Raw genomic sequence first — 26,296 nt, forward strand, 5'->3', positions numbered from 1 at the left:
TGAGAATTCTTTTTTTTTTACAGATAAAGATGGATAGACATGTTGATGTAGTGGTCAGGGGAAACACAATATATAAAGAACACTATTAATGTTATGATTTTTTTGTTTATATATTTCTTTCTTTATATGTAATATAAGTATATTTTTGTAATTAATTGTTGTTATTTTTTTCTTATCAATTTAGTGGTTGGCAATTTGGAAGAAAGAATTAAGCATCTTAATTGAAAAAGTATAAGACAGAAAGGGAAAGTTTGTTGGTATGTTGTACAGGTACACCTCTATCAAGGTTAGACGGAGGATTTGTGCATTAAAACCAGTTTAACCCCACCACATTTTGTATGTGCCTGTACGTAATCATTAGTTTATTGTTTGCTTTGTTACATATGTAATTTTTGGTTAGAAAAGTTGGACATAAATTAGGCTGTTTACTTTCTGGTTTGTATTGTTTTAAAACCTTCTTAAAAAGAATTGTCATCTTGTGCAGGTACTTTTCCATACTGTGATTGGTTTGTGTCAAAATTGATGGCCATACAATACGACTTAAACATACATACATACATATTAAAAATCAACTAAAATGAAATATTCATCAGTACATAAATCATTTACAAAAAAGAATTGAGACTCGAACACAACCATAATTGTACTTGGAGTTAACTAAGGTGCCCTGGATATTATTTAAAACCTGTGATGATTTTCTTGTTCTTCGTTTAAGAGACCAAAAACATTTGGATGCAAAGAAAGTAGATATAGAATGGAAGTATGAACACATGGTCAAGACTAAGAAGAATGTTAAATAAGCTCAAATCCTGTGAAATATGTGGGATTTCAGAGGCTGAATTCACTTTAATTTCATTCAAAAAAAAAAAAGCTCGATTCATGTTAATTTCACGTGAAAAGTTCACGTGAATTTCACGTGAAGGCTCAATTCATGTGAATTTCACGTGAAGGCTCAATTCACGTGAATTTCACATTAAAATTTCACGTGAATTTCACGTGAATTTCACATTAAAATTTCACGTGAATTTCACGTGAAATCTCAATTCATGTGAATTTCACATCAGATTCACGTGAAATTCACGTGAAAAATTTCACGTGAGTTTCATGTATAAGCTCGTTTGAGGTGAATCTCACGTGAAAAATTTCACGTGAAATTCACGTGAATTTCATGTGATATTCACGTGAACAAAATTTGCCTGTGTAGTACATAAAAAAGTCACATTAATACAATAATAGAAAACACTTGATACATTGCCCAGCAATTATATAATCAAAATTAGAATCATACGACCTCATGATATGGTTTCATTACTTATCTACAACTGACTTGAATAAATACAATTTGTAATAATTCACACACAATTTCAAATTAAAAAATTTCATAGTACATAATATATTCGTTTTAACAAAAAAATAATTGAGGAATTCAAAGACAAAAAATCAAAAATTTACTTTTTTCAGTGTATAATATGCATAAATTGCTTAATTCAAAATACTTCTGACATTTCAGAGTAAATTTAACTTAACAAAATAAAAAAAACTATCAGTAAAGTTTAACATTTAAAATAAAATCAATTTTTACTTAATATATATAAATACTTATATTTAAACAAACTTTTTCATACATTATTTGTGAATTTATAAAACTTGAAAAGAAATAGCATCACAACGATTTTTAGAAAGCAACTGAAAAAAAATTCTCATTAATTTCGATACAGCCCTCTTTGTTATAAAAAAACAATTTTTATCATTCCTAAATATTTTCATTTTTCTAACACTAATAAGAGGAAAAATTGTAAAATAATATCAACTACCATTTGGGTTTTTTCAGAAATTATTACAAGATTTTAATTTATGAGAATAAAGTCAATCCTTGAGTATCACAATAATATGAACTTGCGTTCTGACATCTAATACATATATCTGAATTATTTTTTTCATAAATCTTGCACTTTTGATTATTCTTAAAAAATTGCAACACTAAATTAAATGCATACAATATTATCTAAATTTACAGTACAAAAAACTGCAGTACAAGAATGTGAATTTATCCATTAGGGCTAATATAAAATACATGTAAGTAATATCTATTTATGGAAAATTGGATGTACAATGTACAACCTATAATGAAATGAAATATTGTATTTATTCATGTCTGGAATAAATAAAGTACCGGGTATTTTCTTTTTGTCTCCATAGCACCTTTAACCACCATTATATTCAACAACCTGTAATAAAAATTAAAAATAAATTCCAAAAAAACTTTCACTTTTCAATTGTGAATTAAATTATCTGTATTTTATGACTATACATGTAAGTGTTCCAGTTTGATGGTTTATCAATCAATTTGTAATTTGGTGAAAGCATGTTTGAGTTATTGTCCAAAAACTTGAAAATCCACCCTTTAAATGAATAAAACACCATAACATATTGCACAGTTATTTTTAGAATATCTAAAAACCGATATACTTTGTGACGTCATGTAACAACTGTTTACTTTAAATTTCAGTTTGTGTTTTATCGTGACTTTCGATATAAAAACTGGAGACGTTCAGAAATCCTGTATTTGTGTCAACTCGGCCAATACAGAAAAAAATCTATATTGGCCGAGTTTACACCTTATATTGCATAGGCAGTTTTCATCATATTAAGTCCAATAACAGTGTAGTTAATTAATAAATCCTTGTATTGACCTCATACAAAGATACTATAATGATATCTAAGATAATAACAAAAAACTGCAAAATTTCTGTAAAAATTACGGTACTAACTCAGGGGCAGCAACCCAACAACAGGTTGTCTGATTCTTCTGAAAATTTCATTTGTGCCACCCTTCAGTTTTGTTTTAAATGCTTCTGTTTTAGAGATATAAATAAAAAACTGCTTTTTATTTATGTTCTATTTTTACCCATGTCGGAGATATTGGTTGGAAGGCAGGGTGACGGTCATCAAATTTTTTTTTAAACTAGATACCCCAATGATGATTTTGGTCAAGTTTGGTTAAATTTGGCCCAGTAGTTTCAGAGAAGAAGATTTTTGTGAAGGTTACAAAAATTTGTGAAAAATTGACTATAAACATGATAAAGGGCAATTTATATAAGCTTTGAAAAAAGTATTGGAACACTTCCATTGAAAACAATGTAAAATGACATGATTGTAGAATGAGTATGATTTGGGTTCTGCTAAATACTTTTGATCCGTTTATGATTTAAAATTGAACTCATGGTATTACATTATATTAACTTACTTTTCATCTAATATCATATTACATGGTTATGACACCACAGCTGCACTGAATAATTTTTTTGCGCTTTTCACAAAAAATACAAATTTTGCAGGACTCATTTTTTCCAAAACATTGGTTCTGCAACAAATACAGATTTTTATGCATTAAACTCATTCAGAACTTTTTGAATGTAAGTTAATAACACAAATTCAATTTTAAACCATAAACGGATCAAAAGTATTTGGTAAAACCCAAATATTATACACATTCTACAATCATGTCATTTTACATTGTTTTCAATGGAAGTGTTGCAATAATTTTTTCCAGGTGCATATATGCCATCATTTATTTTTTCTTGTTAAAATTAGTGGTATCGAGATAAAAGATAGAAGGAGGCATATCAAAACTTAAAACTCCCTTCTATCAATCATGTCAATTGCTTTTGTGTTCATATTTACCTTTAACATTCTAACCTTTGAGTGATACAGCAATATTTGTTTTCTTCAGTACTTCCAATACTTCATCAGCTGACAATGTAGATGTCACTGTCACTGTTTTCGTTGGAACATCAGTAACGACTTCAGTCACTTTATCTACAAAGAAAAATATATTTATTTCCAAAAACCTTCATCGTCATATATATACATTTACTTGTATATGAATGACATCATCCTAACAAATTGAACTCTTGGTTTTTATTTCATATTTATCTTCATAGTAAACTGTTGGGTAAGAAATGTTTCTGGTCAGCTTTCACCAAATTTTCAGTCAAAATCATAGGCACATGCCTCTGAAAAAAATATTATACAATTACTGTCTTTTGATGAGGTAAATGTGTGGTTTTATTGACTTTTGAAAGACTGATATTCACTGAGGCCATCGGCCGAAGTGAATATCAGTTTTTCAAAAGTCAATTAAACCACATATTTACCGAAACAAAAGACAGTAGTTGTTTTATTCCATATCCCGAGAGAAATGTATGTTATGGAAAATATTTATGAAAACCAATTGAACATAAAACGTTTTTTTACCAAAATTATACATGTAAACGCACGCAACGTTTTGCGCGGTGAATATGCTTATTTATTCAAAATTCAATTCATATAGAGAAACCTACCAAAGTTTTAGCAATATGGAATAATTACCTTTATGCAAGTGAATATCAATATATCTGTTTTCCTATTTTGACTTGAACACAAATCTTGATCCAAAATCTGTAACTGTTTGAAAAGTGTGTTGTTATAAGAACCCTATAACAACGACCAAACTTCGTCTTTTACTTTGTACTTTAACATGTTAAATTTTCCTATAACCAATCAAATTTTTATACATGTAAATGTGCACTTGCATAAGGTCGATTTCTATCTGACGCAACTCATATATATTTGTAACAACTTCATGTGAATAGGATTTTTTTACAGAGACAAGTGCCTATGGTCAAAATTCTAAATATTGACAAAAAAATTGTTATGGCCATAACAAAACTCTTAAATAAAGCTGAGTGGCCACTGAAGTGCATATTTTACATGCATATTGCAAAATATCTGTGGTTGACAAAAGCACTGGAATTTACTTTCATAATTCACAAAAGAAAATAACAAAAGTTTGAAAACATATTATTATTATCATGCATGATTTAGAAGTTTACAAAGGTATAGTTAAAATAAATGTTAAAATGTTTGCTGAAGGTTAAAAACAGACAAAATGAATATTCACACACAGCTCTGTACAATAAATATGTAAATTACTCTGATTTACTTTGAGTTTTAAGGTTATCTATATGCAGGTACATGTATGCCAGTTTACTTTTTATTGCATTCCACAATACTGAAGAAAATAAGTTTGAAGAAACTAATGATTACATAATCTTGTTCATTAAAACACATAACTTTCTGCAAAAAACATTTATGTTGGTCAGTTAATATTTGTGAAAGATAATCTACATTGTAAGATGAATATTATTTTTTTAGAAACACTGGTACATATTCTGACATGTTTAAAATGCATCTACCTATAAATAGTTATTATCATAAATATAACATGAGGAGAAAGTTATTTTATCATCTAAATCACTAAACAATACAACAACATGTAAAAGATTTTTTATTTTTTTTATTTTACCCTAGTATGCAAACATACACTACATGTACACATGATGTATCTTCCCTTCTGTTATCTTAAACATATTAAAGCTAAGAAGTATTATGTTGATATAGAAATGTTATTATGTGGACTTGCCCCCACATAGTGGTCTTGGCCCCACATGTTGGCTTGGCCCCACATGTGAACCTGTAAGTTTACCACCCTTTTTTTCAAAGCACTCTTTTAACTTTGTGAATATGTAAACTTACCATCCTGGTTTCAAAGCACTCTTTAAGCAGCATTAGGATATGTATACATAAACTTACCACCCTGTTTTTCAAGCGCTCTTTAAGCAGCATTAGGATATGTATACATAAACTTACCACCCTGTTTTCCAAGCGCTCATTAAGCAGCATTAGGATATGTATACATAAACTTACCACCCTGTTTTTCAAGTGCTCTTTAAGCAGCATTATGATATGCATACATAAAATTACCACCCTGTTTTCCAAGCACTCTTTAAGCAGCATTAGGATATATATGTATACATAAACTTACGACCCTGTTTTCCAAGCACTCTTTAAGCAGTATTAGGATATGTATACCTGTATACATAAACTTACCACCCTGTTTTCCAAGCACTCTTTAAGCAGCATTAGGATATATATGTATACATAAACTTACCACCCTGTTTTTCAAGCACTCTTTAAGCAGCATTAGGATATGTATACATAAACTTACCACCCTGTTTTTCAAGCACTCTTTAAGCAGCATTAGGATATGTATACATAAACTTACCACCCTGTTTTCCAAGCACTCTTTTAGCTGCATTAGCACATCCTTCACATGTCATTTCCATATTAAATTGGTAAGTCTGTAAATGAGTAAAACATTTTTATAAAATTGAGAATAAACTAGAGGCTCTAAAGAGCCTGTGTCGCTCACCTTGGTCTATGTGAATATTAAACAAAGGAAGCAGATGGATTCATGACAAAATTGTGTTTTGGTGATGGTGATGTGTTTGTACATCTTACTTTACTAAACAGTCTTGCTGCTTACAATTATCTCTATCTATAATGAACTTGGCCCAGTAGTTTCAGTGGAAAATGGTAATAAAAATTTACAAATTTTATGAAAATTGTTAAAAATTGACATGATAAAGGACAATAACTCCTTAGGGGGTCAATTGACCATTTCATTCATGTTGACTTATTTGTAAATCTTACTTTGCTGAACATTATTGCGGTTTACAGTTTATCTCTATCTATAATAATATTCAAGATAATAACCAAAAACACGGAATTTCATTTAAATTACCAATTCTGGGGCAGTTACCCAACAACGGATTGTCCGATTCAACTGAAAATTTCAGGGTAGATAGATCTTCACCTGATAAACAATTTTACCTTGTCATGCTTGTGTCAGATTTGCTCTAAATGCTTTGGTTTTTGAGTTATAAGCCAAAAACTGCATTTTCATAGATGCCAACCCCCTTTTGACACAATCAGTAAGGCCACACCAATTTGATTCCTTGTTCGACAGACCCGCCCGCACCTATTTTTTTCAAAACAGAATTTTTTTATTTTTTTTATATTCCCGCTTCCCGCATCCGGAAATGTAATCATGTCCATTTCCCGCACCGTTTTTTTTTTGTAAATATTATAAAAAGATATCAACATTTGTTTTTAAAATCACAGTCTAACCTGTATATAACGATTTTAAACATAAAAGCACCCCACCACACTTTGTAAATATCTATGAGAATATTTGTTTCAGCATGAAACCTATTTATCCAAAGCGGGAGTTTCTCCGATATAAATTTATAACAGAGGATACCCGTAAAGAACAAAAAATCGGTTACTTTCCCCCTTACTTATATTCCCTATCCAAAAATATTCGTTGTTAGAATAAAGTACAAAGAACTTCTGAAGGATTTGCCTTCAACTGCAATTATATTGTATGCTGGCAAAACAAAACTATCCATAGCCGCTGCATGTTTATGCACCTGTCCTGATTGATTGAGGGGCCTGTCGTTCAGCAGTTATTGTTTGTTGCTGACTGCTGTTGTTCATTGGTATTTTCCCGTTTGGATATACATGATATATAAATTAGATCGTTGGTTTTCCTGTTCGAATTGTGTACGCTAATATTTTTGGGGTCCTTTATAACCTGCTGTTTGGTCTGTATCAACATGATCAAAGCCCTGTGTAAAAGGCCGTACTTTGACCAGTGTTTGTTATCAGGTTGAGAACAACCCTCCCTCAGACAAGGGGTCAGTTTACTGGTGTAGAAAAGAAAATAGAAATACCAAGGATTTGTATAGTTCTTCTATACAAAATCTTTGAAAACTGAGAATTTGTACTCAAAAAGAGGAGAGTTACATCATATTTTAAACAACTTTTTCTAAAAGAGGGGTCCACTTATTTTGAATAATATTAAACTGTTAAAGTAAATGTGTTAACTTGGTTAAAGTCCAGGAATATTACAAAATTCTTGGACATGTTTGACCATTTAATACCAGATAGATATATAGTTCTTTGAGAAAATATGAGCCCTTTTGTACAAACAAATATATTATAACTTATATAGATCCCTCATAAAACATGTAAAAGGGAAATTTATAACATTAAGGGGTTGTCCCCAAACTGATTATGATTTGGATGGAGAACTGTCTCATTGTCAGTCACACATACATAGACCAGATTTAATTATTTCTTGGTGAACAGGGAAAAAATACTTCAGAAATTAAAGAAATGTCAAAGTACAAGTGATAAATCAAGCTTTAATATTGTCAAAACCTACTATTTTATGTTTACAAAAAAAAATTATAATCGCTCGCCTTTACTTTTCAAGCTTCGCCTCAAAAATTTGCAAATTAAATATTTTTTTATTAAAATTTTCAAATCGCTCGCTCGCCCCAAATTTTTGAGTCCAAAAATCCGTAGAACAAGAAATTAAATTGGTGTGGCCTAACAAACTATCAAATTATCCGTATTTTTGAAAAGTTTTCAGTAATCATTTATAAACGTGCATTTACCAATAAAAATTACTGACGAGTGGTTGCAAAGTGATGTGCCCTAAAATTTGTCGTTTAACATGTTGTCTGTAGTATGTATTCCATTCATTAATTGTTCAGATGTTCTCGACTCGTACATTTTCGTTTTGTCAAGGAGAAGTAGAGAAAGGGGGAAAGCTCCTTCATAAAATGCAAGTTTGCCTCTTCAGAAGTCAGTTAGTTACTCAACAATAGGTTGATAACTCCCGAGGAACCGGAAGCATTACATTGGCGTTTTCTAAATACCGGACCAGGACGGAAAAGTAATGATACAAATCCGCGTTTTACAAAATTGAACGGCAATGATTGGTAATCCGTAACTATTCGACTTTGACCGTAACAGCGTAGTTTTTATCGCAAAATCAGAAAAACTACGCAAAAATCGTAATGGTTGGCATCTATGCATTTTACCCCTATGTTCTATTTTTAGCTGTGGCGGCCATCTTGATTTGATAGCTCGGTCACTGGACACATTTTTTCAAACTAGATATCCCAAAGATGATTGTGGCTACGTTTGGATTAATTTGGCCCAGTAGTTTCAGAGGAGAAGATTTTTGTAAAAGATAACTAAGATTTACGAAAAATTGTTTAAAATTGACTATAAAGGGCAATAACTTCTACAGGGGTCAACTGACCATTTCGATCACATTGACTTATTTGTAAATCTTACTTTGCTGAACATAATTGCTGTTTGCAGTTTATCTCTACCTATAATAATATTCAAGATAATAACCATAAACAGCAAAATTTCCTTAAAATTACCAATTCAGGGGCAGCAACACAACAACGGAATGTCCAATTCATCTGAAACTTTTAGGGCAGATAGATCTTGACCTGATAAACAATTTTACCCTGTCAGATTTGCTCTAAATGCTTTGGTTTTTGAGTTATAAGCCAAAAACTGCATTTTACCCCTATGTTCTATTTGTAGACATGGCGGCCATCTTGGTTGGTTGGCCGGGTCACCGGACACATTTTTTTAACTAGACACCCCAATGATGATTGTGGCCAAGTTTGGTTTAATTTGGCCTGGCAGTAGTTTCAGAGGAGAAGATTTTTGTAAAAGTTGACAACGACGACGGACGCAAAGTGATGGGAAAAGCTCACTTGGCCCTTTGGGCCAGGTGAGCTAAAAAGGGGAATGTGTCAAATGGTGAAACATAATCATGATGATTGGTATATTCGTTGCTGCAGACTCAGGATCGAGGATATAAAATAAAATGTAAACAGCAAATGAAAAACATATGGTCAATGTTGAACAAATTTAAAATTTATCTCGGAATAGAAGTTCCTTTATAATATAAGTTCTAAAAGGAAAAAGTATTCTGGAATATTAATATAATGTCTTGGTACCGAAATGTCCGGATACCGAAATGTCCAAAATGGGTGCCGAAATGTCTTCGGATTTGGGTGCCGATATGTCTTGTTACCGACATATTCACTGAAACTGAGTCAATCTGTGCTATTGGAAATCTCTAGTTAATCAAAGGAACGAAACTGTCTTATAAACTAAAGATAAATACCTGAGACATTTTTAGAATCTAATCTAATCAGAAACTTTAAAAAATCACAATATTTTGATGTCACCGGATGGATAACAGGAAATAGACCACTTTCGAGTTCATCCGTCACCGGCAAAAACTCGTCAATTATACACGCCTTTATGACGTCATTTACCAGATAGAGGGGCTCGCCTGTATCCCTGCACTATTTACGTTCATCAAGCGTCTTAGTGATCGTCTTTGTGCAGGATAAACTAGAAATAATGGTTGCTCTGTAGGTACTAACTGACATTTCCCTAATGACAGCAGTGTTGATTGTCAATTTTGAGAATTCAATTTGCCGAATAATTCGTACAATATAGAATTATAGTTTTCCAACCACTCGCTCAACATTGGAAGGAAGTGACGACGCCCCCAAACGCACAAATGACGATGATAAAGGCGCGTATAATTGACGAGTTTTTTCCGGTGACGGATGAACTCGAAAGTTTTCAGCAGGAAAAGGGAAGTTACTCTATCGTAAAAACAACATCACATGACAAACTTGTGTCTGAAGATGAACAAGGCAGCTATAATTCCAGTGCTTATGGTTATTGTTTTTGTACAAGGACAGGTTCCGCCGGTAATTTTAAAAGCATTTCAAAAGTTCTTGTTACACATATTAGAAATATGCTTGTATAAATTGTTTACCTGTCTGTGTGATAATTCTCAGAGACAATATATGTCTCTGTCATTCTCAATTATATAAGAGGACTGCACTGTATTGGACTGTTGGAAAAAGAAGCTATATAGTAAAGTGTCTGCTACAAAAAATCCTGTAAAACTTCAAGCAGATTTTGTTTCCACAAGTGAGGCACAGCCATGACAGCCACAGCAACATCAGTCAAGGGTCTAACTTAAATGATTCTTAAATAAGTTATAAGAGAAAAATAACATGCATGTGTTATTACAGACACTTTCATGAGTTGTCTACTCTTTTTTCCTTAATCTGTAGTAACATATGTTTGTTATCCATGTTATCAGTTAAATATATCATAAATATTTTATCTTTTGCGGGCACAGGGGAATACTTGAAACTTTGTGCAGTAGCTTAATGTATATTAGAAGGAGTATAGGACCTTTATCGGGACTCCGGGATTGGGTTTTTTTAAGCTCAGGATTTCGGGATTGGCCCTTTCAGGATCCGGGAAATTTTTTTTTTGAATTTCTGGACCTCTGGATTTTGGTGTTTTTAAGCCCGGGATTTCGGATTTGGTGTTTTTAAGCCTGGGATTTCGGGATCAGGACCCCTCCTACCCCCCTCTATATTACCTTGATAACTAATTTTCTAATTCCATTAATACAATTTTGATCAACCATAGTAAATCAATGAGACACGGCTTTTAAGGGAAAATTAAGCTGTAATAACAAGGCTTAGTTATTACAGGCATGTAACTTATTATATAAGAGTAAATGAGACGCTTGGGATTTACTTGGAATCTTGCGCAGTGCCTCATTACAAGTTCTGATCATCATTACTTACAATGAATTGAAATACATTGTGATATATGTCTGAGCAAAGGCTTTAAATAGATGCAGAGAAGCTGTAATAACACCCTTTGGTTATTGCAGGAATATATTTTCTGTAATAACATAGGTGTACTATGCATGATTGGTAAACTATGAACTGCCATATCTTTGCATAGTTTAGTATACATATATAAAGAAAATTATAATATCAATAGAAACTTGAAATAGAACTTGTGAAAAATTTAAACAAAATAAAGTTTGTATATATATATTGTCCCTTTGAAATATGCAACATACATATATGTTATTACAGTATTTTGATATTTCAGGCCACAATAACGACATGTTTGTTATTTTTTCTCTAATAACTTATTTAAGTTAGACCCTTGATTGTACATGTAGGCTCAATTCTCTGACAAAAATACCTATTTACGTTAAATTATACAATACAAGGACAAAGTACCTAACTCAAATGACACTTGATTGTACACTTAATTTGGGGGAAGGGGGGGGGGGTCGGAGGTGTCCTGATCCCGAAATCCCGGGCTTTAAAACATGAAATCCCGAGGTCCAGAATTATTAAAAAAAAAAATCCTGACATCCTGAAATTTGAAAAAAGAATTTTTGGATCCCGAAAGGGTCAATCCTGAAATCCCTAGCTTAAAAACACCAGATCCTGGAGTCCCAAATAAAAGTCCTATCCCCCTTTTGATTCATTTTTTATTTCAATTTCCACGTGGATAACTACACAACAGCTCGTGTGGATTTTGCTTTTTCCACCTGCCCACCGTGGGCAGCCCAACCGTGCCCACTCTAGCTATAATCTCATTTTTTGTTAAAATATTGATTACAAATGCTTATCTGCTTTTTTCAAGTGATTGTACTTGCAAATCTTTATATCAAACAAAAGAAATTGCATGCCCACTCCTACAGGTGGGCAGAGTGGACAAGGTTCAAATTTTGCCCACCCAGTGCCCACTCCCATGCTTAGTTTTATTTACTTTATAAGTGGGGTGAGTTTGTAGGCTTAATTCAGTAGTTTAATTCTTTTATTCTTATGTGAAGTGAGTTCGCAGACCTAAATTCAAGAGGATTGCATGATCTTTTTCATAAGTGGGTCGATTTGACACGACTAAATTCATTTTGTTTTTTCCTAATTTTCATAAGCATGATAAGTGTTGGCAGACCTATATTTAGTGTGTTCCTCACCCTTTTTAGAAGTCGGGCGAGTTGTCAAACCTATTTCAATGGGAATTTACCCTTTCACATTAGTGGGGTGTGTTGGTAAACAAGAGTTAGTGATTCTGTCGAAATTTTCTGAAAGTTAACACAAATGGTTAAACGAGCCAAATTAATTTTTGTCGAGGTATCTAAGGTACCACCTTAAGCTGTGTAAAATTTGCTGACAGATTTTCAATTTGTGTTTTGTTTAGTTTACTGAAACCATGCAGTCTGACATTATTACTTTACAAAGTTGTTATACTATGAATTCATTATCATTTAAGATGTCATGGCTTTTAGTTAGTAAACCACAAATTCAAATTTAGTTACAAGTAACATGCATCACAAATTAATTTTCTATAGGCTGGTAGATACCCACACGTTGACGTCTATAGGCTGGTAGATACCCACACTTTGACGTCTATAGGCTGGTAGATACCCACACTTTGACGTCTATAGGCTGGTAGATACCCACACTTTGACGTCTATAGGCTGGTAGATACCCACACTTTGACATCTATAGGCTGGTAGATACCCACACTTTGACATAACCACACAAAATCAAATATCCACGAAAGTTATTTTGTTTTGCAATTATTATTATTGTAATACAATGCTGGCAAATATTAACTTTTTTGTTAAACTGATGATGCAAGAGCTTTTATTTTTTTTTCAGTTTAAAGAGACTTGTGTGACCAATGCCTACCCTCCATCTGAAAAAAGGTAGGTTACTCAATATTAAAAGTTTGTCTCCATCAAAGTCCATGAAACTCATACAATTTTAATTAGGGCAGTAAGTCATTTACTGTTATAGAGTTGTGCACCTTTATAACTTAAGCCTGAGTCAGAGTTTTTGTATAAGACACATTTTTTCTTTTCTTTTAAATTATTACATCAATCTCTGAAAAGACCTTATTAGTATTTATAATATGTATAAATAAATAGATTTAAAGTTTTTTCAATTCAATTCTGTAAAAGATTATTTAACCTCTAAATAAATGAGGGGGGATAGGACCTTTATCGGGACTCCGAGATTGGGTGTTTTTAAGCTCTGGATTTCGGGATAGACCCTTCCGGGGTCCGGGAATTCTTTTTTCGAATTTTGGGACCTCAGGATTTTGTGTTTTTAAGCCCGGGATTTCAGGATCTGGTGTTTTTAGCCCGGGATTTCTGGATCAGGACCCCTCCTACCCCTCTCATAAATTAGATCATGTGTTGTCAATTGCATAAAGCTCACTTAACACAGATGCTTAAATCTATGGTTAAAACTTAGAACCAATAAAATTGAGAATGGAAATATGGAATGTGTCAAAGACACAAAAACCTGACCGTAGAGCAGACAACAGCTGAAGGCCACAAATGGATCTTCAATGCAGTGAGAAACTCCAGCACCTGGAGGAGTCCTTTACCTGGCCCTTAAACAAATGAATGTTTCATTTTATTTAGCCTCAATATTCTGTGCTTCATTCAAGAATGTATGTGATAAGAATATTCTCTCCTTTCATGCCTTTTTATACGACCGCAAAATTTGAAAAATTTTTCGTCGTATATTGCTATCACGTTGGCGTCGGCGTCGTCGTCGTCGTCCGGCGTCCGAATACTTTTAGTTTTCGCACTCTAACTTTAGTAAAAGTGAATGGAAATCTATGAAATTTTAACACAAGGTTTATGACCACAAAAGGAAGGTTGGGATTGATTTTGGGAGTTTTAGTCCCAACATTTTAGGAATTAGGGGCCAAAAAGGGCCCAAATAAGCATTTTCTTGGTTTTCGCACTATAACTTTAGTTTAAGTAAATACAAATCTATGAAATTTTGACATAAGGTTTATGACCACAAAAGAAAGGTTGGGATTGATTTTGGGAGTTTTGGTTCCAACAGTTTAGGAATTAGGGGCCAAAAAAGGGCCCAAATAAGCATTATTCTTGGTTTTCGCACAATAACTTTAGTTTAAGTAAATAGAAATCAATGAAATTTAAACACAATGTTTATGACCACAAAAGGAAGGTTGGTATTGATTTTGGGAGTTTAGGTCCCAACAGTTTAGGAATTAGGGGCCAAAAAGGGATCCAAATAAGCATTTTTTTTTGGTTTTCGCACCATAACTTTAGTATAAGTAAATAGAAATCTATGAAATGTAAACACAAGGTTTATGACCATAAAAGGAAGGTTGGTATTGATTTTGGGAGTTTTGGTCCCAACAGTTTAGGAATAAAGGGCCCAAAGGGTCCAGATTTAAACTTTGTTTGATTTTATCAAAAATTGAATAATTGGGGTTCTTTGATATGCCGAATCTAACTGTGTATGTAGATTCTTAATTTTTGGTCCCGTTTTCAAATTGGTCTACATTAAGGTCCAAAGGGTCCAAAATTAAACTTAGTTTGATTTTAACAAAAATTGAATCCTTGGGGTTCTTTGATATGCTGAATCTAAAAATGTACTTAGATTTTTTATTATTGGCCCAGTTTTCAAGTTGGTCCAAATCGGGGTCCAAAATTAAACTTTGTTTGATTTCATCAAAAATTGAATAATTGGGGTTCTTTGATATGCCAAATCTAACTGTGTATGTAGATTCTTAATTTTTGGTCCCGTTTTCAAATTGGTTTACATTAACGTCCAAAGGGTCCAAAATTAAACTAAGTTTGATTTTAACAAAAATTAAATTCTTGGGCTTATTTGATATGCTTTATCTAAATATGTACTTTGATTTTTGATTATGGGCCCAGTTTTCAAGTTGGTCCAAATCAGGATTCCATATCAAGTATTGTGCAATAGCAAGAAATTTTCAATTGCACAGTATTGCACAATAGCAAGAAATATCTAAGCAATTAATTTTCAATTGGAGTTATCTTTCTTTGTATAGAATAGTAGTTGATAATATATGTTGGAAATTTACCAGACATGACTATGATGTCATTTTCTATTTTTATTTGCCAATAACTTTATGTAAATAACTTCATTGGAAATTTGCCAATATAAAATGTTGCTGATGAAGCTTTTTTTCCTTATCTTATCTAAAATGTTTTTAGATAATGTATGTTGGACATTTGCCAGACATGACTATGATGTCATTTTCTATTTTTATTTGCCAATAACTTTATGTAAATAACTTCATTGGAAATTTGCCAATATAAAATGTTGCTGATGAAGTTTTTTTTATTGTTTTATACAATAAACAATGTATATTCACTTTTACTACCAACCAATCTTTACCATTCAGTGATAACAAGCACTTTATTTTACATTTTAATATCTTATGATGTATTTAAAAGAGTAGTTATTGTTGCAAACTCCATTAGAAATTTGAATTGATATCAGTTTTGGAAAAAGGGAAACGGGGATGTGAAAAAAGGGGGGGGGGTTAAATTTTTCTCATTTCAGATTTCATAAATAAAAAGAAAATTTCTTCAAACCTTTTTTTGAGAGGATTAATATTCAACAGCATAGTGAATTGCTCAAAGGCAAAAAAAAAACTTTTAAGTTCATTAGACCACATTCATTCTGTGTCAGAAACCTATGCTGTGTCAACTATTTAATTTTAGATTTAAAAAGTTTGAAGAAATCTTTAATTGATTTGTAAAATCTTGACATTTGTTTTGTGTAAAAAAACACCATATAATGTCAAAAATTTGATCACAATCCAAATTCAGAGCTGTATCACGCTTGAATGTTTTGTCCATACTTGCCCCAACTGTTCAGGGTTCGACCTCTGCGGTCGTATAAAGCTGCGCCCTGCGGAGCACCTGGTTAGATTTGACAAAAAAATTACTGAATTATAGATATTACGAGAATTTTTTTTCTCCATTTAGCCATCTTGTTCCAACATATGTTTTAAACCTTGACCTTCCACCAACACAAAGATGGCAGAATTTAGCAAAGGATAAAGGAAGTCAAGTAAGTAGCCATCAGTTTTAAAAGACATATATATAGTGAAACCTGGCTACACCAAATCTTGCATAATTTTGAAAACCTGCATAAAAAAAACATGTTCTAAAGCACTGTCATATCAAATTGTATGCATTGTATACCTGATAAAACCAAACATCGGCCAAAACCGAACACAATCTTTAGTCCAGAAGAGATACAGTTTAAACAGGATTCACTGTATATAAACTTTAAACATTTATCAGGAATTTGTCATGTATCTATCACTCAAATGTTTGCTATGTTTGCAATAATCCACATTTCAATGCAAAAAAGGTACTAAAATAATGTCACCAATGTCCATTTTAATACATTGCATTGTTAACCTTCTGTTATCACAAATTATAAGCTCAGTTGTGGGCTAAAATATAGACAATAATTATGTTTATTAAAACAGTGAAGAAATGTCTACACAAAAAATTAGATATACAGTTCATGTATTATTATTACCAACACATAACTATAAACATTTCAAATGAAAATGAAAAATAGATGTTTGCTAAAAGTCAATGTAAATTTGAATTATTTTCTTTTAAATTGTTTACAAATACTGAAAAAAAAACCAGATTTCTAAAATATGTTGACCTGGCAAAACCATAGAAATGTTCATCTTGATGTTAATACAATGCATATTTATATCATATACTACTTGAATTTTGTAGGTTCTTACGTTAAACATATTGAAAATATATCTGAAATGATGATTATTTTAGATTATTCTGAATAAGAATATTGATAAACTAAAATATTTGACACATTTACATGAATACATGTATAACTGTTGTACATTCCTTTTATTTTTCAGATAAAAACGTTGCTAAAAAAGTTTATAGATTTTGCTGAAGACTTTGGCAATGGGACTGTAAATACAATAATCAACTACCTCAACAAACAAGGGGTATTTATTTAAGAAATAATTCTTTCATGCCATGCAATATGCTCATTTTAACATGGGTAGGCATTATATTTGTCAATATCTTAATACCGAGTGTTATAGAAAATCAGCAGTTTAACAATAAAAAAAGAACAGACACATTTAAACTTACTTATATAATATTTTTATTTAATTTCCTATTGAAATTGTCCATTTTGATCTCTAGTTTAAAGTTTATGTGACGTTGCAGTTTCAATCGTGACATCAATCATGTGCAGCCAATGTTTTATTGGAATTATAACATGGCTTTCTAACGTCAAATTAGAATATTTGATAGCTGCATTTGAATGTCAAGAACACTGTTTTTGTTTTTGTTTTACGCAATTGCCATTCTATTCTCAATAATGAATCATATTTAGGGTAACAGTTTGGTGTGTGTGTTTAAAAACCAAATGTAAAAAAAAGTCTGTTGATATCATGTTTATTACAAATAAAAGCATTCTCTCCATCGAGAGGATGTGAATTTACTTTCAACTGTATTTTGATTGATATAGATACATGTAGTACCACAAAAATTGCTAAAAGTTATTGAAATGTTTCTGAAAAGATATTTTTACATGAGATTCTGATTCAAATAGAAAATATTTACACATTATAAAGATTTTATAGGTCTATGTATAAAATATAGTGTAAATCAAAGGTAACTTTCTTCTTAAAAATAAGCAAAAGAAGAGATGGCGCTATTTACATGACACATTTAATGCCTAACCTTCACCAGTCGGGACAAAGAGATGAGAAAGGCAATCAAAATAAATTTAAAGGCATTTAAATCAAAATGTTCTACACAGAACTTCCCAAAACTGTTATGATCAACCATTCCTAATAAGTTACCTCCAAACTGTGTAAATTTTGTCCTGTAACAAATTTTATGTTATAAACCCAAAGGGGGATTGGACATGAGTAAAAGCAGAAATATTATTGCAATGTAATATGCAAACGATACTTTAGTTTATTACATTATTCCCCAGGATAGCATGGATACCACTTTACCACAGCCATATGCTGATGAGATGAGAGGAATTGCAACAGCTTCTGGACTAGGACTAGGTATGATTTTATGGGTAAAACTGGGGATTTATAATTTATTTTGGGGTACCAATTTGGGTTGGTTACATGGGTTTATAAAAACCACAAATTTAACTGTTCCAGGAAGTGTTGATTTTATAAAGGCTTGAATACAATCCTTTGCAAAAAAATCAAAATATTAAGGATAATAAAAATTTTCTTTGATCCACAAAAATAAATTAATCCACGAGTTGTAAAAAATGCATTGGTGCTTGTTGCCAAGCTGGTATAGTGATCGCATAAAGCATACAAAAATTTGAATACTGTTAAGTGAAACTTTCTTAATTCCTTTTTGAGTTTTTTTTTTTGACATAAAAATGTTGGCTAAAAATGGTTGGGTCACCATTCCAATGAAATCATATAGCATATTTATACAAATTTCAGCGGTCTTTAATTTATTCTAGCATCAAAAGAACTGATAATATATTGGGTGAAATTGTCTTATTAAATTCCATTTTTCTGGAAAACATCATCATTTTTAAAGAAATACTAAGGGAGATAAATCTATATTTCAGGGGAAGTAATTATCTACAATTTGTTTTATGAAGTGTTCACAGTTTGTACATCAATTGTTGCAGAAGACAATGCAGGTCAGTAACACATTTTACAAAACAAGAAGATCATATCTATATATACATTCCCAATAATCTTTCTTTTATTCCCAGTTATCTTTTGTTAATCCCAGTTATCTTTCTTTTATTTCCAATTTTCTTTATTTACCTTTTCTTTCTCATCAGATGTTTTTAGGGAAATTCACAAATTTAGTTCTTGCTGTTTACATACGATATATAAGAGCCTAGGTGGTTGAGTGGGCTAGCGCATAGGACGATGTTTAGACGAATTACCGGTATATATATATTTATACTTACTGTACATTTAATTTTTTTTTGTAACAAGAAATGTCTTCTTCTTTAGGAAAACTGTTCCATGCCAGAAATCTAGATTTTGGATTATTTTTAGGGTAAGTATAGATTTTTATCCCCCTTTTATGGGGATTATGTTTTCTGGTCTGAGTATCTGTCCATTCCAGGTTAAAGTTTTTGGTCGAGGTAGTTTTTGATGAAGTTGAAGTCCAATCAACTTGACACTTAGTACACATGTTCATTAGGATTATGATTGTTCTAATTTTAATGCCAAAGTAGATTTTTGATCCCAATTTCATGGTTCACTTAACATACAAAATGTTAGTGTTAGTGGGGTATCTGTGTACTATGGACACATTCTTGTTTTCTTCAAAATAAGGCATTTTTTAATCTATGGTTATTCAAGTATTGATAGCAGGAAATGTTTCTGAATGAACTGATTGTTTAAGTTTTAATTTGAAGCAAAAAAAAAGAAGGGATTGATTAATAGAAAAACAAAGGATATGGGGTATCTATCCATGTTCAGTTCATTCTATATGGCAATTGACAGAATTTAGAAATTTTTAAAGATTTAATTGGAACTATTTTTTCAGTTACTAAGTTTTATATTTGTTGATTATGTCAAAATAAGCATTGCTTTTTTCTTGTGTAAATTTTTATATATATTAATCTCTATTTTGTGCATTTTTCCTTTGATCTTTTTTTCTGATAATTTTTCATATCATGCTACTCGCTTGAGATGGTAAATTATCGCTAGAAACTAAGGAGCCACATGGTGTTGCTAATGAAATTGACAAAACATCGTCATTAAAGTAAAATAGCGATAAACAGATTATCATTGGTCATCTCAACTCGATTGCTTTTCTCGCTTTTGCTGTGACCGGCTCAAGCGAGAAAATCAATCTTGTTGAGTTAACCAAAGATATCTATAAATATGTTGCATTATAGATGGGACATTAAAAACCACACATGGGAGATAACTGAAGCTCTACGACCTATGATACTGAATGTTGATTACCAGAAGGGTGGGAAGACAGTGTTTAAGGCTGTACATTATGCTGGTTATATTGGTATCTTAACTGCAATTAAACCAGTAAGTCTATATCTAAAGTTATAGTATATAACACCTTAATGTTTTTATCAAGATATACAGTAAATTTGAATTGCTGATTTTTATCACAATTTAAAAAGCCTGAATATTTGTCAAACTATGTTGATGTATCTGTCAAATTTAATAAAAGATACATTTGAAAAGTAAAGAAAAATTGTGGGTTTTGTGACTCTTGTATATAAGCCAATAACAATTCTGGCAGTCCATATGCACAATTGTTAACATCTGTTGTAATTTTACCTTGGATTTTGTAAAATATTTGGTTCAAAGAAAATTACACCTTATATCAGATTACAACTAGTACTGTCTGTTATCATTTACTTATAGTGAAATCCAATGTATAAATTAACAATTTAACAATAGTATATTCCAAATAAAAAATGTACCACTTGAATACATTTTTTTCACGATTTTGTGTTTCAGGGTGTGTTTACATTGTCAATGAATGAAAGATTTGACTTGAATGGAGGTTTCATTGGTAAGACATTTTTTTCTTTGATGATTTTTATCTTTCTCTTTTCATCCAGAGAATTGGGTTGAAAGTACTGTAATAAATGCAAATTGCAACTGCATTTAGACCTTTTAATATTTTATAGGATTCACATGTCCATCTTTCATATTTTTCCTTCATAAGAACTTGGCAAAAATTTGAATACCTCAAAGATTATTCATATTACGAACAGGTAAATTTGCTCTTTCTGCTAGCTCTCCATTGTAAATAAAAATTAATGTCCCTCATAAGCATGATAAGGGAGACAACCAAAAAAGGGATCTCTAATCACTGGGTCAATTAAGAGAATTGGCAAATAGACTATTGTCCTCAATAAATAAACTATTTTTACCATTTTCAGTGTAACTATTAGTTACCTAGAAAATTGTTATAGATAAACAACAACAGATGGCCTATTTGCTTTGAAGAATTTTTATGAATATTTTTTCCCCCTAATCTTCACTCAGATAGCAATATGGCATATGTTTTGCTCCATAGGAATAATTGAATGGATACTTGGATTAAGATCAGGACAGTGGATGGGATTTTTGACCAGAGATACCCTTCTGTATTCTAACAGTTATGAAGAAGCTAAGAAAAATCTAACAATGACCCAGATGTTAGCTCCAGCTTATTTCATAGTTGGTGGAAATTCAACTAGACAGGTAAAATAAATTTAACTCTCAATCATTTGTAATACATGACCATTGCACATTTCTCCATTACATGTACTGGTGAACTGAAAAACTTATTCATGTTTGGTCAGTGATAAATTGTTTAATCCACCATTTTCTACATTTGAAAATGCCTGTACCAAGTCAGGAATATGACAGTTCTTGTCCATTCCTTTTTGATGCGTTTTGTTATTTGATTTTGCCATGTGAATATGGACTTTCCGAATTGATTTTCCTCTAAGTTCAGTATTTTTGTGATTTTACTTTCTTTTTTTTGTATTGGGTAATCTCTTTTCTGATTTATTTGCCACATACTTCCTGTTTTCAAAACTTTGAATAATTAGTGGGGTATGATTAGCACAAACATCAATGTAGAGGCATTATACCTTACAACGTCAGTTTGAATTAAATTATCCAAAATCATCGTCTATATATTTAGGCATTATCTAGTAACAAGTTCATCCCATTGAAATAGAAAAGTTGTGATTATATATCATGGGGTGCAAAATAACGGAATTATTCTCATCATTCTACTGATAAAAAAATCGTTTTTGACCAATTTAAAAAAAAAATCATTATTATAATAATGCGTACATACTAGTATCAAATGTTTTATAAGTTATAAGGCTTAGTAATCTATGGAAGTTCCTGTTTTTCACTTTACTTTGATAATTAATAGAGAAGACATTCAAGGCTTTGTCTGGTCATTTTAGGGCTGTGTGATAACAAGGGATAGGAACAAGGCTGTCGATGTTTGGAATATGGCAGACGCTGGCAAATGGTACATTTTAGAGACAAATTATGACCATTGGAAAAGTCCATTGTTTATTGATGATAGGAGAACTCCTGCTAATAGATGTATGCAGAATATGACACAAAATGTAAGCAGAAAATATTATATACATGGTATTAAAAATTTTGTCTCAAATGATCATTTATGCTAAAATAAAAAAAAAATTCTGAGTTTTTAGAATAAAGGTTTCTAATGACTGAAACAAAATCTATATACAAAAGAAACTAAAAAAAAACAACTGGTACATTTATGTGCAAATATCTACAATTTCTAAAACTTTACTAGAAGTAGCACCTGTCCTAAGTCAGGAATCTGTTTTTCAGTGGTTGTTGTTTGTTGATATGGTTCATTTGTATTTTATAGATTAGACCTTGGTTTTCCAGTTTTAATTGTTATAATCTAGTCTAGAGCTTTTCTCATCACTTGGCGTCCGTCGTCCGTCCTGCGTCCGTCGTCGTTAACTGTTACAAAAATCTTCTCCTCTGAAACTACTGGGCCAAATTAAACCAAACTTGACCACAATCATCATTGGGGTATCTTGTTTAAAAAATTGTGTTCGGTGACCCGGCCAACCAACAAAGATGGCCCAAATGGCTTAAAATAGAACATAGGGGTAAAATGAAGATTTTGGCTTATAACTCTGAAACCAAAGCATTTAGAGCAAATCTGACATGGGGGTTAAATTGTTTATCAAGTCAAGATCTACCTGCCCTGTAATTTTCAGATGAATAGGACAACTGGTTGTTGGGTTGCTCCCCCTCAATTTGTAATTTTAAGGAAATTTTGCTGTTATTGGTTGTTATCTTGAATAATATTATAGATAGAGATAAACTGTATTCAGCAATGATGTTCAGCATAGTAAGATCTACAAATAAGTCAACATGACCAAAATGGTCAGTTAACCCCTTAAGGAGTTATTGCCCTATATAGTCTTTTTTTACCAATTTTTCGTAAATTTTTGTAATCTTCTACAAAAATCTACTCCTCTGAAATTACTGGGCCAAATTTAATCAAACTTAGCCAAAATCATGATAAGGGTATCTAGTTTAAAAAATATGTGCAGTGACCCAGCTAACCAACCAAGATGGCCACCATGGCTAAAAATAGAACATGGGGTGAAATGTAGATTTTGGCTTATAACTCTGAAACCAAAGCATTTAGAGCAAATTTGACAAGCTGTTTAATTGTTTATCAAGTCAATATCTATCTGCCCTGAAATTTTCATATGAATTGTACAACTGGTTGTTGGGTTGCTGCCCCCCAATTGGTAATTTTTAAAGAAATTTTGCCATTTTTGGTTATTATCTTGAATACTATTATAGATAGAGATAAACTGTAAACAGCAATAATGTTTAGCAAAGTAACTTTGATCTACAAATAATTCAACATGACAAAAATGGTCAGTTGACCATTTTAAGGAGTTATTACCTTTAAAGTCAATTTTTAACAATTTTTAACAATTTGGTAAATTTTTACAAAATATTTTCCTCTGTAACAGAAGGGCCAAGTTTATTATAGATAGAGAAAAATGTAAGAAGCAAGAATGTTCAGTAAAGTAAGATCTACAAACACATCACCATCAACAAAACACAATTTTGTCATGAATCCATTTGTGTAATATGTTTAATATGCACATATAAATACCAAGGTGAGCAACACAGGCTCTTAAGAGTCACTAGTTATAAATGTTTGCTTCTTGCCTCAATATTACAAGCTTTAATTTACAGTATTTAAAAAAAGGAACTAAAAAGCAAGAAAAAAGAAAAGGTCTTTGTCCTTGTTTTTGTGATACCAACTATAGGAAAAAATATTTGTCTTTAAATTTTCCATACATTTAATTAACAATGACAACTTTTTCTTTTAGAAACTATGAAACCTGTTAAATGATCTTCAAAAATGTTCTTTTTAAACCATTTGTAATAAAATTGTGGAAAGAAAAGTAGTGTTTAGTGGGCAAATTTTTTAAGGACACTACATGAATAAAAGTAAAAAACAAGAGTAGCAAACTCCTTTGAGAAATATAGGGGTTTATAATGCTTAGTCTGGGGAAAAACCAGTGAAGGCACATTATTTAAGAAAAAATTGAAGACTTGAGAAGCAATATACAACTCTCTTAAAACCATAACTGACATTAGATAAAGTCATTAAATGTGTTTTTATTTGCCTTGAATATTTACTGTGCAATATGTTGTCAAAATCATTAATTTTTTGGCATAAATTGAAATTTTTAATAGATTATTAGGACATCATACTTTCACTCAATGTCATTTAGTATACATTTTTTTTTATTTCAACATAGATATAGACATATTATTAAAAAGTCTTGTATGATATGAAATACTAAAATGCTTTAAACTATCTTTTTTTCTACAGAAATTGCTATTTTTCAGATTTATTATGATACATTTGCATAGAATCTGTAAAGATCTAAATAAAGTCTAAGACATTTAACAAAAAAAGTAATAAATTGAACTTTGTTTATATGTTGTTATCACCTGGAAGATATTTCCATTTCATTTCAGAATGTTGGGTGGCCAGGAATTTTTAATGTCCTTTCTTCAAAACCTGTACTTAATAAGGTAAAACATTTAATTGTGTTATATGTCACACTGCAACTAGTAAATGACCTGTGCACTTAAAAATCAAAATAAAGGATATATGTTAAAATCTTTAATGATTATCAAATAATAGAATTGACAATGGAAAAGGGAAAGTGTCAAAAAGACAAAAAACCTGACCAACGACCCAAGACCACCAAATGGTTGTCAATAAAGGGAGAAAATTGTGCACTCATAGGTGACCTTTAGCTGGTGGAATCTGTTGTTTGATTGTCCAAATGGCAATAGACCATTGATTGAAATTATAAGAATTATATTTTAGACTGAAAAATATTTTGATGAAAGTGACAGCAGAAGCATTATTATAATTCAAGCCCTTTGCTGAAAAAATCAACACAAGAAATAGATACCGCTAGTATTTCTTTTCCATTCAGTTGATTATCATTTATATATGTGCAATAAATAATGCTTCCTTCATTTGAGAGTGAATAATATTAATTCCCATTTCTTGTCATTAAACAGAAATTAAATCTCCATTACAGCTGACAACATACACAGCACTGATGCAGGTAAATGCTGGTACCCTGGAGACCTGGCTCCAGTATTGTCCTGATCCCTGTTGGCCTTTTTAAAGAACACAAGCTGGTACCCTGGAGACCTGGCTCTAGTATAGTCCTGATCTCTGTTGGTCTTTTTAAAGAACACACAAAAAAGATTGTTATCAGTATTATTCATGTTAACCATATTTGAAAAAAAGCATTAGGAAATAAGTCAAAATGAGATTATCTTTTATATTCCACATATTGTTAAATGTTTTATAATTTTGATAATCATTTATCATTGTTAAAATTATTTATTTTATGTCATTTGAAATGTCTTTGTAATTGGAAAGTCAAAAAATACATTTTGAATGTTTCAAATCAATCATGTAACTACAAATGTATTTGGAAATTTCGTCTTTTCTTTATCCTCAGGACTTTTATTTTTATACGCCCGTCTTTTAGACGGGACATATTATGGTATACCGTTGTTCGTCCATCCGTCGTCCACACTTCGGACAATAACTCAAAAACACTTTCACCAATTTCCATGAAACTTAAGTGAATTGTTTATATCTATTGAGGTAAGCTCCCTTTCAATTTTTATAAATTTCAGATTTTAAGTTTTGGATTAATGGGGCTTTATTCATAAAAAAAGGGGGATTTTTAATACTTCGGACAATAACTCAAAAAGGCTTTTTACTATCTAAGCTATGGATAAAAATCAAATACTGTTTTTGCATATAGGATGT

The 26,296-nt window shown here is 31.5% G+C and overlaps 2 protein-coding genes across 3 annotated transcripts; one reads left to right on the forward strand and one right to left on the reverse strand.

The window, feature by feature from the left end:
• Nucleotides 1-1,732: 1,732 nt before the first annotated feature.
• LOC143085611 (copper transport protein ATOX1-like) lies at nt 1,733-9,969 on the reverse strand. Of its 2 annotated transcripts, none has more exons than XM_076262068.1 (4): nt 9,887-9,969; nt 6,107-6,182; nt 3,700-3,819; nt 1,733-2,228 (listed from the first exon to the last, which is right to left on the reverse strand). In XM_076262068.1, the coding sequence occupies exons 1-4, from the start codon at nt 9,893-9,895 to the stop codon at nt 2,221-2,223; spliced, it is 213 nt and encodes a 70-aa protein (XP_076118183.1). In that variant the 5' UTR covers nt 9,896-9,969; the 3' UTR covers nt 1,733-2,220. The 2 variants fall into 2 exon arrangements, with proteins under 2 accessions (XP_076118183.1, XP_076118184.1); XM_076262069.1 differs by having other exon boundaries at nt 3,685-3,819.
• Nucleotides 9,970-10,358: 389 nt separating this feature from the next.
• Nucleotides 10,359-25,956, forward strand: LOC143085612 (acid ceramidase-like). Its single transcript, XM_076262070.1, has 13 exons — nt 10,359-10,487; nt 13,272-13,318; nt 16,403-16,487; nt 17,323-17,415; nt 18,420-18,498; nt 19,032-19,106; nt 19,432-19,477; nt 20,328-20,472; nt 20,914-20,968; nt 21,479-21,645; nt 22,368-22,535; nt 24,970-25,026; nt 25,548-25,956. Exons 1-13 carry the CDS (start codon nt 10,401-10,403, stop codon nt 25,635-25,637), a joined length of 1,194 nt encoding a protein of 397 aa, XP_076118185.1. The 5' UTR covers nt 10,359-10,400; the 3' UTR covers nt 25,638-25,956.
• The last annotated feature ends 340 nt before the right edge of the window (nt 25,957-26,296 follow it).

Source organism: Mytilus galloprovincialis, chromosome 8, assembly GCF_965363235.1.
Source record: "Mytilus galloprovincialis chromosome 8, xbMytGall1.hap1.1, whole genome shotgun sequence".
Classification (NCBI taxonomy): Eukaryota; Metazoa; Mollusca; class Bivalvia; order Mytilida; family Mytilidae; genus Mytilus; species Mytilus galloprovincialis.

What these genes read in the sequence shown, in the direction of transcription:
- LOC143085611 (XM_076262068.1), bottom strand. An exon ending in AGTGCTTGGAAAACAGGGTG is followed by an intron (nt 3,820 to 6,106) that starts GTAAGTTTATGT and finishes TTTTCTTTGTAG; the next exon opens with ATAAAGTGACTGAAGTCGTT.
- LOC143085612 (XM_076262070.1), top strand. Translation starts at nt 10,401, where the DNA reads ATGACAAACTTGTGTCTGAAGATGAACAAGGCAGCTATAATTCCAGTG. An exon ending in CAAAGGATAAAGGAAGTCAA is followed by an intron (nt 16,488 to 17,322) that starts GTAAGTAGCCAT and finishes TTTATTTTTCAG; the next exon opens with ATAAAAACGTTGCTAAAAAA. An exon ending in GTGGAAATTCAACTAGACAG is followed by an intron (nt 21,646 to 22,367) that starts GTAAAATAAATT and finishes TGGTCATTTTAG; the next exon opens with GGCTGTGTGATAACAAGGGA.